The 16,316-nt window shown below is 45.1% G+C and overlaps 1 protein-coding gene across 1 annotated transcript; it reads left to right on the top strand.

Annotated features, from left to right (window-relative positions):
• The first annotated feature begins 1,945 nt into the window (after positions 1–1,945).
• LOC120930485 lies at positions 1,946–9,968 on the top strand. The gene is made up of 2 exons (XM_040341664.1): positions 1,946–5,117; positions 6,584–9,968. Exons 1-2 carry the CDS (start codon positions 1,946–1,948, stop codon positions 9,412–9,414), a joined length of 6,003 nt encoding a protein of 2,000 aa, XP_040197598.1. The 3' UTR covers positions 9,415–9,968.
• The last annotated feature ends 6,348 nt before the right edge of the window (positions 9,969–16,316 follow it).

Here is a 16,316-nt window from a genome sequence, read left to right as displayed (position 1 = left end):
ACTAGGTGGCAATCCTTGGGTAAGCCTCAAAGGTAAATAAGTCAGCTGAACAAGTCTGTCTCAACTGTTTGAATATGCAAGAGGGTGTCCTTTCTTGGTGTGCTGTAACTTCAGAATGAGAGCCCTACACTGGGAGTATAATATATGTAGCAGTACTCCCATGAGGGCTGCTAATAGACTCTGTACCCCACTGATTACCTCAAGGCTGCAAATCCTCCATTACCTCTGACACCCTGGATTCTGTCATTTTACCAACTGTATTAATGAGGAGAGACTCATGCAGTATCAATAAAACAGTTCAAGTTTGTTTACTGTGTAGCAAAGTCTTTAACCTCTTCCAGTCTAATGAGGACCTCCAAGGCCAAAGGTAGCTGACATCCTTCAGTTAGGCTGGGTTCACACTACGATTTTCCCGTCCGTCAGCCGCATACGATTTCAGTATTGAAAACGTACGGGCCCGGACGGGAAAACGTATAGATAGACAATGCATTGCAAATCGTATGCACTCAGATGCATCCGGGTGCGTACGATTTGCTGGCAAAACGTTTTTTAAACGTACGCAAAACCGTGTTCAACCACGGTTTTGCGGCCGTTTTTAAAACAGTATGGCAAACGCATACGTTTTTCTTTAACATTAACGTCAATGGAAAACGCACATATGTGCGGTTCCATACGTTCCCGTCCGTTTCAGCCGCATACGGTTTTTCATATAAATCGTATGCGGCTGACGGACGGGAAAATCATATTGTGAACCCAGCCTTAGGGGGACCACATTTCCAAACTGCCATTCAGGGACACCACCCCCACAAAAAGACGATTGTTTACATATTTTTTTGCCGACTTTTGGGGAATGGGCGTATGAAATCAGCTGGGCCAGTGTGCAAGATTTTGGTGGGACCTTCCTGAGATACAAATTAAATCCTGTGTATCCGGACTAAAGGGTCTATTTATACCAGAATGCTGTGAGGGAATCCTGCGTTTTGTGTGCATTTCAAAATGCACTCCCATAGCGATCTGTAGTGGGTGTCAACTTTACACTTTGCCTCCTGGCACACACGGTCCAAAAACTCCTGATCGCTTGCAGCAATCGCAAGCTTTCGCTTAGACGCCGGTAACTGTGAAGGGGGTGCTCAGGGCGTGCACTCTCGGTGTGCTGCCTTTGCAATGTATATTACATGCTTGGCACTCAGCAGTGTCTGTTTCTTTAAGACCCTCCATTTTCTTGATGCCTAGAGGCGGGTCTTCTCTGTATGTCTAAGACTTGCTGGGACATTTCCTGTTTCATTCCAGCTCTAGCTACTGTAGTGACCAGATCCACAAGACATCTTAAAGCTATCACAATTTGCAAACCTGACGAACACCAAAGCCTGTGAGTAAAGGGGTTTTGCTAGTTCAGCTTGTGTAGAGGGATGCTAGACATTGCAGATAGATAATGTGTGTTTCAGAGTAGTAGGCAAGCACATGTTAGGCCTATCTTTTGTATTAGCTATGTATAATGTATGTTGCTTGAATAGCCATGCTTACATTTGTTTTCTATGTTTGTTTCACAGTTTTACCATATCATATCAAATCAAATCATATCAAATCACATCACATCTCATCCCATATCATCATACTATTGTACACATTCCTGTTCATTATATCTCAGTAAAGATTGCATCAGTTCAACAACCAGCGCGTCTTTCATTGGGACTTGGTTTATACTTGATGTTAAGCTGTGTACCTAAAGCAACACACACAGCCGAGGCATTACAGTAAAAAGGCTTTAAATCGTTGTCAGAAGCAGTTAAACAGCTTTGAATCGTCCTCAGCAGTAAAAGAACTATTAACTCCTTTCAGCCACGTGGAGTGAAGCTAAAGTGAAACTAATTTCTCTCACTCACTACAACACTGATACTGCCTGTGTCCAGTCATCATCATTATCCACTCTGCCAGCTAAATCAAGATGCAGAACACAGAGAACAACACTCTGACAGTTAACCCTCAATGCTCCTATAAGGAGGATGACACACACAGCTTGCCAAGAATCAAGTCTAGATGCACAACATTGTCTAGAGCATCTAGTCAAACAAATCTGACTTCAGCTAGCGCAGATTCAGCAAGATCTAAGCGTACTAGTTCTAGACATTCAAGCATCACCAGTCTGTCATCGGCTAGCGACAAAGCGACTAAGGCAAGAGCAAAAGCAGAGGCAGCTTGCGCCATGGCTTCTTATGCGGAGCAAGAAGCTGAATTGATGAGAGAAAAAGCAAAGAGTGAATCTGAAGCACTCAAAAAGAAAGCAGAAGTGGAAGCATCTTTACACTTACTCAAACAGCAGAAAAACGCTGCAGCAGCTTTAGCCGAGGCAGAAGTTTTCACAAGGGCTGCCGAAGCTCAGTACGATGGCATAGAAAACCAGACGTCATCCCACAGCGCAATCCAGCGCACCCGTGAGTACGTACAGTCACAAGCAACCATGTACACCGACCAGCAGTCCAACGACGCACCTAGGTCTTCATTGACTCCACTAGCAATAAGCAACTTTGATACTACGCAACATTGCAAGGCTGAATCAGGATCCCAGAGTGGGAAGTCAAGTGGTCGCATGCTCGGAGACCAATCTGCCAACCCTCCAAGAGTGCAAACGGATGCTCGCGTACTCCCTCCTCAAGCAAATACAAGTCTGGACTATAGCAGAAAGACTTACAACAGACGAGAACAACCACCTAAACAAAGTGGATTCAGTCAAGCGCCTCATCAGCCTTACCAGCAGCAGCCATACCCTGAGTTTACACCCGAGATGTATTCGCCAGACGCAACAAGTGCTATAGAAGTGGCAAAATTCCTGATGCACCATGAGATAGTAGGCGCTGGTCTCATGAAATTCGATGACCGTCCAGAAAACTACTGGGCCTGGAAGTCATCTTTCCTGAGTGGTACCCAAGACTTAAATCTGACAGAGAAAGAAAAGTTTGACCAGCTCGTCAGATGGCTAGGACCAGAGTCCACTGAGCAAGCCCAAAGGATCAGATCAGTACATGTTCATGACGCAGCAGCAGGACTTGCAATGGTGTGGCGGAGACTAGAACAATGCTATGGATCACCTGAAGTGATCGAGGATGCTCTGCTGAAAAGGATAGAAAACTATCCAAGAATAACAAGTAAGGATTACCAAAAGCTGAGAGGTTTGGGAGACCTACTCTTAGAAATAGAAGCCGCTAAGTCTAGTGGATATCTGCCAGGTCTCTCATATCTGGATACAGCACGTGGAGTTGAGCCCATAATCGAGAAACTTCCTTACAACTTGCAAGAAAGGTGGGTAGCTCAAGCTTCAAGATACAAGAAAGATCATCGAGTTGCATTTCCACCGTTCGCCTTCTTCGCTGAATTCATAGAAGACCAAGCTGAAATACGCAATGACCCAAGCTTTGCTTTCCTGAACAAGAGAACGGCAAGCTTCCCAAAGGTAGAGCAGAAACCTCCAGGGCTTTACAAAGAACGCAGAGCAACAGTTTCTGTAAGGAAGACAGAAGTTCCGCCTGAATCTGCAGCCAATCAGGAAGACAACACAAGGAAGAAAGTTGAGGAGCCAGACAAAATATGTCCTATCCACAACAAGCCTCATCCACTAAGAAAATGTCGCAGTTTCAGAAGTAAGACATTAGAAGAGCGCAAAGCTTATCTTAAAGACAATCGCATTTGTTTCAAATGCTGCGCTTCAATTCAGCATCTTGCAAAAGACTGTACAAAAACAATACAATGCGCAGAGTGTAACAGTGACAAACACTTGTCAACACTGCACCCGGGACCACCACCATGGAAACAAGAAGTTCCGGCAACTCAAGAAGACCATGGTGGGGAGCAAGGCGAGAGTACAATGCCAGCAGTAACCTCAAAGTGCACTGAGATCTGTACAGAGCAGGGCCGCTCAAGATCATGCTCCAAGATATGCTTAGTCAAGGTGTATCCAGCAGGTTTCAGAGAGAAGGCAATCAAAATGTACACAGTCTTGGATGAACAGAGTAACAGATCTCTGGCAAAAACAGAATTCTTTGACCTCTTCGGTGACAAAGGAAGTCCAACTCCATACACCTTGAAGACTTGTTCTGGAGTTGTAGAGACAATAGGGAGAAGAGCAAATAACTACATCATCGAGTCATTAGATGGAAAGACAAAGGTGACTCTTCCTACCCTCATAGAATGTGATGAGATACCAGACGACAGGTCAGAGATTCCCACACCTGAAGTTGCTCGTCATCACCCACATCTGGTGCGAATAGCAGACCAAATACCAGCACTAGATCCAGATGCTGCAATTACCCTTCTACTCGGGAGAGATATTCTCAGAGTGCACAAAGTCAGAGAACAGTACAATGGGCCACACAATGCACCATTTGCACAACGCCTTGATCTCGGATGGGTCATCGTTGGAGAAGTATGTCTAGACGGACTGCACAAACCAGCAAAGGTAAATGTCTACAGAACACATCTGTTGCAGAATGGTCGTACATCTTGTCTTTGCCCATGTACCAACAGTCTACACATTAAAGAGAGATTAGATAACCCAAAACATCATCGAAGTATACAGAGGTGCATGGAAGACTTAGCCTCAACTGGAAATACAGATAAACTGGGTTGTAAGGTGTTTGAAAGAACACGAGACGACGACAAGCCAGCACCCTCGGTGGAAGATACCCTCTTCCTTGAGATCATGGACAGAGAAGTCTACAGAGACAAGTCAGGCAGCTGGGTAGCCCCTCTACCCTTCCAGTCACCACGCCATCGCCTTCCTGACAACAGGGTACAAGCAGAGAAACGCTTCAGTTTGTTGCAGCGCACTCTACAAAGAAAGCCAAATATGAAGAAACACTTCCAAGCCTTCATGCAAAAGATTTTTGACAACAAGCAGGCAGAAAGGGCACCACCACTACAAGAAAACCAAGAACACTGGTACTTACCAATATTTGGGGTGTATCATCCTCAGAAACCAGGTCAGATACGTGTAGTATTTGACTCTAGTGCGAAGCACGAAGGCATCTCATTAAATGACGTCCTTCTCAGCGGACCTGACCTGAACAACACACTCCTTGGAGTACTCATCAGGTTCAGAAAAGAACTCGTAGCAGTAACAGCAGATGTACAACAGAAATAAAGAAAAACCAAAAGGTTGACGCTGCGCTAAATTAAATATTGAAATATAAATGTAAATAGCTGCTAGCACTAAATTGTGTACAACAACTTGGTAACATAAAAAAGAAAAAAGCAGTGCAGCGCTAATGAGTGATAATGTGCTCATAAAAATTAATAATAAACAAAAAAGTCATTCCGGGATAAACTGAAAATTTAGCCAGAAAAAAACTTTAGATTTGCAGATGGATATATGAAGAAAAAAGTCTTGAAAAGCCACGAAACAAAGTTCATATGACTCTATCCAGTAATTCTCCTTGTGAAAGAAAAGTGGATTGTGCAGACAATGTGAAAGACTCCTGATTGATGTGAGGTAAGCTGTCACCAATACACCCGTGAAGAAGGATAAGATTGCCTGCTTACCAGATGAAAAGACTGTTTTGCATCAGTCTAATAGGGCCTGTGGGAAGTCTGGTCTCCCAATACCTTAGCCGTCAAGATAACTGCGGTATAGCTCAGCATACAATCCGAAGAGTCATAAACCAAAAAAAAAAGAAGAAGAAGGACCTCTCATAGCGTATAACGTTTGAAAATAGAAGAGGGTTTAATAAAAAGTTGCACTTACAATTAGGCAATGTAAATACAGCATGGATAGCAAATCGTCTCCGATCTCTTGTTCCGATGCTTCTCGCTACTCGGTCAGGAAAACACAACCGGCGTTCAGGACGGAACGCGATGACGTCACGGCACCCTACGATCGTTTCGTCGCTAATGGACTTCAACGGGGGAGTAAGCTTACTCCCCCGTTGAAGTCCATTAGCGACGAAACGATCGTAGGGTGCCGTGACGTCATCGCGTTCCGTCCTGAACGCCGGTTGTGTTTTCCTGACCGAGTAGCGAGAAGCATCGGAACAAGAGATCGGAGACGATTTGCTATCCATGCTGTATTTACATTGCCTAATTGTAAGTGCAACTTTTTATTAAACCCTCTTCTATTTTCAAACGTTATACGCTATGAGAGGTCCTTCTTCTTCTTTTTTTTTTGGTTTATGACTCTTCGGATTGTATGCTGAGCTATACCGCAGTTATCTTGACGGCTAAGGTATTGGGAGACCAGACTTCCCACAGGCCCTATTAGACTGATGCAAAACAGTCTTTTCATCTGGTAAGCAGGCAATCTTATCCTTCTTCACGGGTGTATTGGTGACAGCTTACCTCACATCAATCAGGAGTCTTTCACATTGTCTGCACAATCCACTTTTCTTTCACAAGGAGAATTACTGGATAGAGTCATATGAACTTTGTTTCGTGGCTTTTCAAGACTTTTTTCTTCATATATCCATCTGCAAATCTAAAGTTTTTTTCTGGCTAAATTTTCAGTTTATCCCGGAATGACTTTTTTGTTTATTATTAATTTTTATGAGCACATTATCACTCATTAGCGCTGCACTGCTTTTTTCTTTTTTTCTTTTAGATGTACAACAGATGTTCTACTGTTTCTTCGTTCGAGAAGATCACAGAGACTACTTAAGGTTCCTGTGGTATGCAGACAATGACTTTAACAAAGACATCACAGCGTACAGGATGAAGGTACATGTGTTTGGAAACAGCCCTTCCCCAGCTGTAGCTATCTACAATCTGAAACGAGCAGCACAGCAAGGTGAAAGACATGGTCAAGAAGCCAAACAGTTCGTCATGAAGAACTTCTACGTGGACGATGGACTTGCTTCTTTCTCCAGCAACGAAGAAGCTATTAACGTCCTGAAAAGTACAAAAGAAATGTTGGCAGAATCCAACATAAGATTAAACAAGGTAGCTTCCAACAGCTACAGAGTCATGGAAGCATTTCCAATGGAAGACCGTGCTAAAGACCTCAAAGACTTAGATCTAGGAACAGAATCACCACCCTTGCAAAGAAGTCTTGGGCTTAGTTGGGACCTAAAGACTGACAGTTTCACCTTCAGGGTCTCCAGAGAAGAGAAACCATTCACAAAAAGAGGCGTCCTATCTACAGTCAACAGTCTTTATGACCCCCTGGGATTCGTAGCACCCATCATCATGCAAGGCAAAGCTCTTTTGAGACAGATCACTACTGAGCAAGAACAAATTGACTGGGACGTACTTCTTCCTGAAGAGAAGCAAATGCAGTGGAAGTTGTGGAAAGACTCATTGTTAGAGCTTGAACAACTCAACATTCCAAGACCGTACGTATTTGTTTCCTTGTCTGCTACAAAGAGGAGAGAATTATGCGTATTCTCTGACGCTTCCACTATGGCTATTGCAGCTGTAACTTACCTTAGGGTAATAGACACTGAGGGACAAAGCCATGTTGGGTTCATCATGGGAAAATCTAAACTAGCTCCCAGACCTGCTCACACTGTCTCACGTCTAGAACTTTGTGCTGCTGTCTTAGCGGTAGAGATGGCAGACATGATTACTACTGAACTGGACATTGAGATCCATGCAGTGAACTTTTATACAGACAGCAAGATTGTGTTAGGATATATTCACAACGCTTCAAAAAGATTTTACACATACGTGACCAACAGAGTGACACGTATCAGAAAGTCTACAAGTCCAGATCAGTGGCATCACATCAGCACAGACAAGAACCCAGCTGATCATGGGACAAGATTGGTGTCAGCCGCTGTACTCAAGCAAACTAACTGGTTCGTAGGTCCATCGTTTCTTGGTAAGCCAGAAACCAAAGAGACTACTCAGGTAGAGACCTTTCAGCTCATAGAACCAGATCAAGACAAAGAGGTAAGACCTCAAGTTGCAGTTTGTAAGACTTTAGTTACCAGAGACAGTCTGGGCGCCCATAGATTTGAAAGGTTTTCCAGTTGGAAGTCTTTAACCCGTGCAATCGGAAAACTTATCTGTCTAGCTAGATACTCCTGCAGAGCTACTAATACTGATCAGCGTAGCAACGACCATCTTGAACAAGCTAAGGTCGCGATCATCAAATGCATCCAGCAGGAAGTCTTTAAAGAAGAAATTCAAAGCCTTCTGAAAAAGGAAGAGATTTCTCGACTCAGTTCGCTCAAGAAGTTGAACCCTATCCTCGACGAAAACGGAGTACTAAGAATTGGAGGTCGTTTGTCGGCAGCAGATATGACTATTCAAGAGAGACATCCCTTCATCATACCTAAGAATCATCACATCGCTCTTCTTCTGGTAAGACACTATCATGAGCAAGTTGCACATCAAGGACGACACTTCACTGAAGGAGCAGTACGGTCAGCAGGATTGTGGATCATAGGAGGTAAGAGACTAGTCTCCAGCGTGATCAGCAAATGCGTTACCTGTAAGAAGATTAGAGGGAAACTTGAGGTTCAGAAGATGTCAAACTTACCTGCAGACAGACTTGCTTCAGATCCTCCGTTCACTCACGTAGGTCTAGACGTTTTTGGACCATGGAACATCTCTTCTCGCAAGACCAGAGGAGGCAGTGCCGAAAGTAAACGTTGGGCTGTTCTGTTCTCCTGTCTGAGTACTAGAGCAGTTCATATTGAAGTGATTGAATCTTTATCCACTTCAAGTTTCATCAATGCCTTGAGAAGATTCTTCTCTATCAGAGGACCAGCGAAATTGATTCGTTCAGACCGTGGCACAAACTTTATTGGGGCCTGCAAGGAGTTGAAGATCATCTCTACAGACTCTGAAACAGGTTCCTATCTTCAAGATCAAGGATGCACTTGGACTTTTAATCCTCCACACGCATCGCATATGGGAGGAGCCTGGGAGAGGATGATTGGAGTAGCTCGTCGTATTCTGGATGCCATGCTCCTGAAGGTTGGGTCTACTCGCCTCACTCATGAAGCTTTGACTACACTAATGGCTGAAGTCATGGCCATTATGAACGCCAGACCTTTGGTTCCAGTGTCTACAGATCCGGAGATGCCGTCAGTCTTGACACCCGCAATGCTGCTGACCCAGAAGATGGAACCAGTGACAGCTCCCTCAGGAGACTTTGACCTCAAGGACTTGTACACCAAGCAATGGAGACAAGTTCAAAGTCTTGCGGACATTTTCTGGAAGAGGTGGAGACAGGAATACCTGGTGACACTCCAGCCACGCAAGAAATGGCAAGATGACAAACCCAACTTACAAGTTGGAGACATTGTCTTATTAAAAGACACTCAGGCCCACAGGAACGAATGGCCTATTGGACTCATTGTGGGGACTGATCCTAGTAGTGATGCTAGAGTTAGAAAGGTTGAAGTTAGAATTGTTAGACAGGGCATTCCCAAGGTGTATGCTAGGCCAATTTCCGAAGTAGTTTTACTTCTGTCCAAAGGTTAGTGGCATAACAAAAGGTATGCCAGGTGGGGAGTGTGCTGCCTTTGCAATGTATATTACATGCTTGGCACTCAGCAGTGTCTGTTTCTTTAAGACCCTCCATTTTCTTGATGCCTAGAGGCGGGTCTTCTCTGTATGTCTAAGGCTTGCTGGGACATTTCCTGTTTCATTCCAGCTCTAGCTACTGTAGTGACCAGATCCACAAGACATCTTAAAGCTATCACAATTTGCAAACCTGACGAACACCAAAGCCTGTGAGTAAAGGGGTTTTGCTAGTTCAGCTTGTGTAGAGGGATGCTAGACATTGCAGATAGATAATGTGTGTTTCAGAGTAGTAGGCAAGCACATGTTAGGCCTATCTTTTGTATTAGCTATGTATAATGTATGTTGCTTGAATAGCCATGCTTACATTTGTTTTCTATGTTTGTTTCACAGTTTTACCATATCATATCAAATCAAATCATATCAAATCACATCACATCTCATCCCATATCATCATACTATTGTACACATTCCTGTTCATTATATCTCAGTAAAGATTGCATCAGTTCAACAACCAGCGCGTCTTTCATTGGGACTTGGTTTATACTTGATGTTAAGCTGTGTACCTAAAGCAACACACACAGCCGAGGCATTACACTCGGGAACAGCGCTACTGATCGCAATTCATTCAAATATGTGACCTCTCTGTGCCAAGGCCCAGGCACAGAGAAGCCACATATTTGTGTGTGGCTGGTGCCAAGGGATTAATGACTACCCAAATGCAGGTAGCAAATGCAGTGTTTGCCTGCACCAGAATGTATAATCAGCAGTACCATGCGATCCAGTTGCTGTGCGTTTTGTAAAGTAGCGCATGCACAGCTCTTGGTGCAGACCGCCATGGTTTCAGCCCATTCAAATGAAAGGGCTGAAATCGCACAGCACCTGGAAGGCATGTGAATCGCAAAGGAACACAGAGCATGTTCCTATGTGATTTGTGGTGTAAACCGGCCCTGAGTCTTGGAGCCCATTTCTGAAAAAAGGTCAGGCACTTGGCTTCACTGACTTGCCTGACAGGGGGGCGCTGGCACCTGGAGCAATTGCCCTGAATGTCTAGCAAAGTTTCCAGTTTGTCTTTGAAGATGGGGAAGGGGGCAAGTTGTCAAAGAAGAATACTGGCAGTGATTTTGGGGATAAGAGCATGCTGTATGTGCTAGGGGGCACACTTTGGAAGGGGAGAGAAAAAGTGCCCCCTAGCACATACAACATGCTCTTCTCCCCAAAATCACTGCAAGTATTATTTTTTGACAACTTGCCCCCTGTCTCTGTGTCTCCTTCTCCCGCAAGTGCCAAGCATTAATATTTTGTGTACTAACCTCAGATCAGCTTGTCCCGTCCTCCTGTTGAGTGCTGTGTGTCTATTCTCCTCCTGTGACATCCGAGCCAAGGAGAAGGGGGGGGGGACTTCAGTCCGTGTGTTAGTGTGAGGTGGGCAGGAGGGGGGAGGAAGTGAGAGGGAGAGATGCCTCGCAGCTGTGGGAACAGAAACACCCCACAGCCAAGCAGCAAGCCAGTCACTGGACTGAAGCGGAGGTGAGAGAACCAGCATGATTCCCCAGCAGCACTAGCGCGGAGGAGGAGGAAGTGAACATGGGCAATGACATCACTGGTTGCCAGACGCCAACCGGCTATAGCAACCAGTGATCAGGAGTAGGTGGAAGAGGTGGAGTCAGAGCCAACGCTATGGCGGCTTGGTCCGCCCCTGTTCCCAGACTGTCAGTTTCATTGCAGGACACTGTATTGTCCCGCAATGAAGGTGTCCGGGACAAATATGTACATTACGGGACGATCCCAGGCAGACCGGGACACCTGGTCACCCTACCTTCAATATGTAGCGGGTTGTGAGGCATAGTGGGTGCAAAGTCAGTAGGCACCAGACACTACCTGGATGCAAAAGAGGTTTTATTCTTTTAACAGTACTTTTTGTAGTTTTTTTTTTGGGGGGGGGGGGGGGGGTTGGGCCAGGACACCCTTAAGTAGTTGTAGATTCAATTGGCAGACACCGAGACTTCAATAGGACAGCTATGCAGGGAAAGGCCCCAGCAAGGCGACCACATCTGCACATGCAGGAATGCTGTCTCTTATGGCAACAGTCTTTAACCACTTGAGACCCGCGCTGTAGACGAAAGACGTCCACAGCGCGGCTCTCAAGTGCCGGGTGGACGTCCCTGGACGTCCTGTTGTTTACATTCCCTGTGCCCACCACTGGGGGAGCGCAGCGGGGAAACACTGTGCCCGGCGCATCGCTGGGAAGCCGACGCGCGTGCCTGGCAGCCGCGATGTCCGCCAGGTACCCACGATCGGCGGTGACAGCAGGGACGTGGAGCTCTGTGTGTAAACACAGAGCTTCACATCCTGTCAGGGAGAGGGGAGACCGATCTGTGTCCCTTGTACATAGGGACACAGCATCGGTCACCTCCCCCAGTCAGTCCCCTCCACACACACAGTTAGAACACACCCAGGGAATACATTTAACCCCTTCCTCGCCCCCTAGTGTTAACCCCTTCCCTGCCAGTCACATTTATTCAGTAATTAGTGCATTTTTATAGCACTGATCGCTGTATAAATGTGAATGGTCCCAAAATTGTGTCAAAAGTGTCCAATATGTCCGCCGCTATATCGCAGGCCTGACAAAAAAAAAAATCGCCGCCATTACTAGTAAAAAATAAATCATAAATCTATCCCCTATTTTGTAGGCGCTATAACTTTTGCGCAAACCAATCAATATACGCTTATTGCGATTTTTTTTTTAACAAAAATATGTAGAAGAATACGTTTTGGCCTAAACCAAGGAAAAAAATATAAAAAAAAAAATGTCTGTCTTTTTTTGTATATAACGCAAAAAATAAAAACCGCAGAGGTGATCAAATACCACCAAAAGAAATCTCTATTTGTGGGAAAAAAACTATAAAAATTTAATTTGGGTACAGTGTTGTATGACCGCGCAATTGTCATTCAAAATGCGTCAGGCCTGAAAGCTGAAAATTGGTCTGGGCATGAAGGGGGTTTAAGTGCCCAGTAATGAAGTGGTTAAAAGTTCCTAACACAAGCGTAACAGTTACTTCAGCTTCACTACAACTGCTTTGACCAGATTTTTAAAATGAAATCCGGGGACACATTTTTTTTTTTTTACTAGTAATGGCGACAATCAGCGACTCTGTGCTGCCCGCCTCACAGCCTGTCAATTCTCTCTCTCCGGCCCCCTACTGGGTGGGAAGCAGAGGAAGGTCACTCTGCCAGGGAAGGCAAGGAGATAAGCAGGCAGGCGGCTGGCCGGGACTTGAGCCAAGGCAGAAAAACATGCGAGCGGAGTTGAATGGGCATGCACCCAAACCAGCACATGATCAACAAAAAGGGGCACAGATGATGGAAAAAAATTCACCCCCCTAAGCTAGTAGGAGTGGCGGAGCGGGGGGTGTAATTCAGATTTTTTTTTTTTAATTCTGCACTGACTGTATTTGAAATTGCCCCAGCCCCTGTTCAAATCCCATCTGAGGACAAAACTGGGGACAGACTTGGTCCGGGGACAATGTCCTCAATCTGGGGACTGTCCCTGGAAACCGGGGATGTCTGGTCACCCTACCCTTGAGCTCCTTCAATCTTTGCAGTGGTCTCTCCCTCAACCATCACCCCCGCTTCCTGGCTGGGTCCCTAGCTTGGCACTCCAGATACTCCACAAGCTTCAACCCTGCTGACCGGCTCGGTCCCTGGCTTGACACGCAAGGCTGCTCTGCAAGCGTCACCTCCCCTGGTTGGGTCCCTGACTTGATCACCACCTGAAGTTTCCCCGATTCTACACCGTGCCCGTTCAGTGAGAATATTGTTCTGGTACTTTCTTCAGTTACTCACTGTGGTCCAGGGGTCAAGTCCTGGGGAAAAAAGTGTGGGAACTCTCACCCAAGATCCACTCCCCCACCAAAAAAAAAAAAATGATACGCTTATATGCATAATTACTAAACCGTGTCATAGAAAAATTAATAACGCACGTACATAATCAATAATCAGAGAAATATTAATATCGCACGTGAATAATTAAGATAAGCTATAAAAATCTTTTTGTCTATATAAAAATTAAAACAAAGAATAGCGCTGCGAAAAAGAGAAAAGTATTACATTTATTGATACAGAGAAGAAACTTGTATTACTCTAATATTTACAACTATAACATAAAGGATATCACTTGTTAAAACAGAGAGGATATTGCTGAATGCTGATACAACATACATTTATGGCTATAGAGAATTCAACAATAAGTAATACTAAGTGGTAGAGAGAGACAGAGAGACAGAGGGAGAGAGAGAGAGAGAGAGAGAGAGAGGGAGAGAGAGAGAGAGAGAGAGAGAGAGACAGAGGGAGAGAGAGAGAGAGAGAGACAGAGAGAGAGACAGAGACAGAGAGACAGACAGAGAGAGAGAGAGAGAGAGAGAGAGAGAGAGACAGAGGGAGAGAGAGAGAGAGAGAGAGAGAGAGACAGAGGGAGAGAGAGAGAGAGAGAGAGAGAGAGAGAGACAGAGAGAGATTACATCACCAGACTTTTAGGTCAGCTCCTTCATCATGCTTCACTCTGCTTGGTCAAGGCATCATACACTGGACACTGTCAAGCTGACTTGACTGGCTTTATACCCTTCAGACTACACCTTTTCCCTCAAGTTCCCGAGGATTCGATTGGTTGCCTCTATGAGTCTTTTCAGTAATGACCCCCAACCGGTAACCTCCTCTTGACACCTACCAACTTCCCTTGTGATCACCCACTCACATATTTCCCACACTTAGTATCTCACAAGGACATCATTGGACATGTTCAATTAACACAGGGAGACCTATTGTGTTCCTTAATCAGACAGAAGATGAAAGTAACCTCTCTTAATATACACACACACCTGGTATTATTATCTAAATAACACAGTTCAACTAAATGTGGTCTTCATACAGGAGGTTGCAGGAAATTCTCTTAATTCAATGAGGGACAATTCCTATCAGATTCCACCCCCCCATTGAGATAACATCCTTATGCTAACGTAGGTTCAAAAGCCTTTTGTTTGGTGAACTTTAACACTGGGTCACGCTGTTGACAAAAAAAACCTGTCCCAGTCACATTAATAAAAAACCTTGTAACCGAACGACATATACCTCTTCATACATGCGACTGTCTTGGGAGTGAGAGATGGGTCATTGGGTACCGTAATCACCATAGAGCTGGAGATAATCAGGAACACATTGGGAGGCCCTGGGCTACATATCAGGGAAGGGTTAGGAAAATCCAACTCGTTCTATTCTCATCCATAAGGGCATGGACGGAACTTTGGGCATATATCACAGTTAGGTTAGGTACTATCCTATCAGACTCTACTGGGTTACACCCTGGAGTCCATCCTGTTCCGAGGGTTGTGAGTCCAGACAGGAATTGAAAGAAATGTTGGAATGGGTGACTAGTATGACATAAAGGTATGTGGTGCAGGTACCCAGGAGACTGACACCTATGCATAATAGGGTGTCTATTGGCCAAACTAGAGGGTGCCAGGTGATACATCAATAGGGTGAAAACTTCCTCGTAGAGGCAGTGTCTCATGCTTATCAGTCCTATAAAGAAGCTTTCGCTTACTGGACATGGGAGAGGTACACCTAGTTGATGTCTCACCTGAGAGGTTGAATCCCTGCACAAGTAATGACAGTAACTACATACAGGAACATGCCCTGTCAAATAAAGGGAATACACGCGGGCTAACAGGGTACAGAGTGGTTGATAAGACTATTACCCTGTATGTGCTGAGTATACGCTGAATCAAGTGATTGTTAAGTGACCAGTGGCTTTCTCCCAGAGATGTGCAGACACAGCATAAGGTTCACGCAGGACGCTTCTTTCTGGGGAGTAACCCAACAGAGGAGGGGGGTATTCAGCACTATATAGGGGGAATAGGAGCTGGGATGGGTGTTAGTAATAGAGTGGACAGCGGTCTCCTGAGGAACAGACCCGCAGCCATGGCTTCAGACAATAAGCACGGCTTTGTTGCTCAGAGAGATTGGTGACAATTGTGACAACATGCAACAAAGTTACATGAAAACCCAGTTCAATATGGCTCACGATTTTATCGACCATGTTAAGAGGTTGGAAGAGAGTATGAAAGGGTATAGAACAAAAATATGTCATTGGCTCTGGCGTACATGCAGGGGCAGGCGGAGTTATTGACCAGGATCATGCTGAGTGTCCAAATCTCTGTATGATGGGCGGTAGCCTGAGGAGTTAGCATCACCATTCAGTAAGACTTTGACAAAACTCGTCGCGTACACTAATCCAAAATGGTAGTCAAATGCCGGGATGGGCTGTACTGGTTTGGATGGTGAGAAATGAGGTGCTGTATGATCCCATATACGGAAGTGCAGACTCGGTCTGTAGATAGGTTGGCATCAATGAGCTTACTGACTGGGGATTCTATCTTGGTGCATTTGGGGCTAAGTGACCCACATGTGATCAGAGGGCACGGAAGCTGAGAGCAGGTTGATATTTCCCCCTGTCAGAAGTGTGACCACGATGTCTTTTGCATTCCAGGTCAATACCCGGTAGTGAAGGAGGAAGGTTGGGAAGGTATTTCACTGTGGGTTCTGGATGGGAAGATCATTACGGGGGAGGAAACACCTAGGTATAATTTAGGACATAGGCGGGTTTTGTTTCTTTGTCCTAGAGGATACCGATGGGGTGTTAGTCATGGAACTAGGGTGTTCCTTGGACCTACCTGGTGGTAGTGGGGCATGGTCACTGAAATCAAGTCACAGGGATGGAGTTTTTGTGGGTTTTGTCATTGTTTCAATGGTATATGTGCTGTGGGACTCAATACCGAATGATGGTATCACATGTCTAATGATGCACG

The sequence above is a fragment of the Rana temporaria genome, chromosome 3, assembly GCF_905171775.1.
Source record: "Rana temporaria chromosome 3, aRanTem1.1, whole genome shotgun sequence".
Classification (NCBI taxonomy): domain Eukaryota; kingdom Metazoa; phylum Chordata; class Amphibia; order Anura; family Ranidae; genus Rana; species Rana temporaria.
This window is presented reverse-complemented; position numbering and strand designations above follow the sequence as displayed.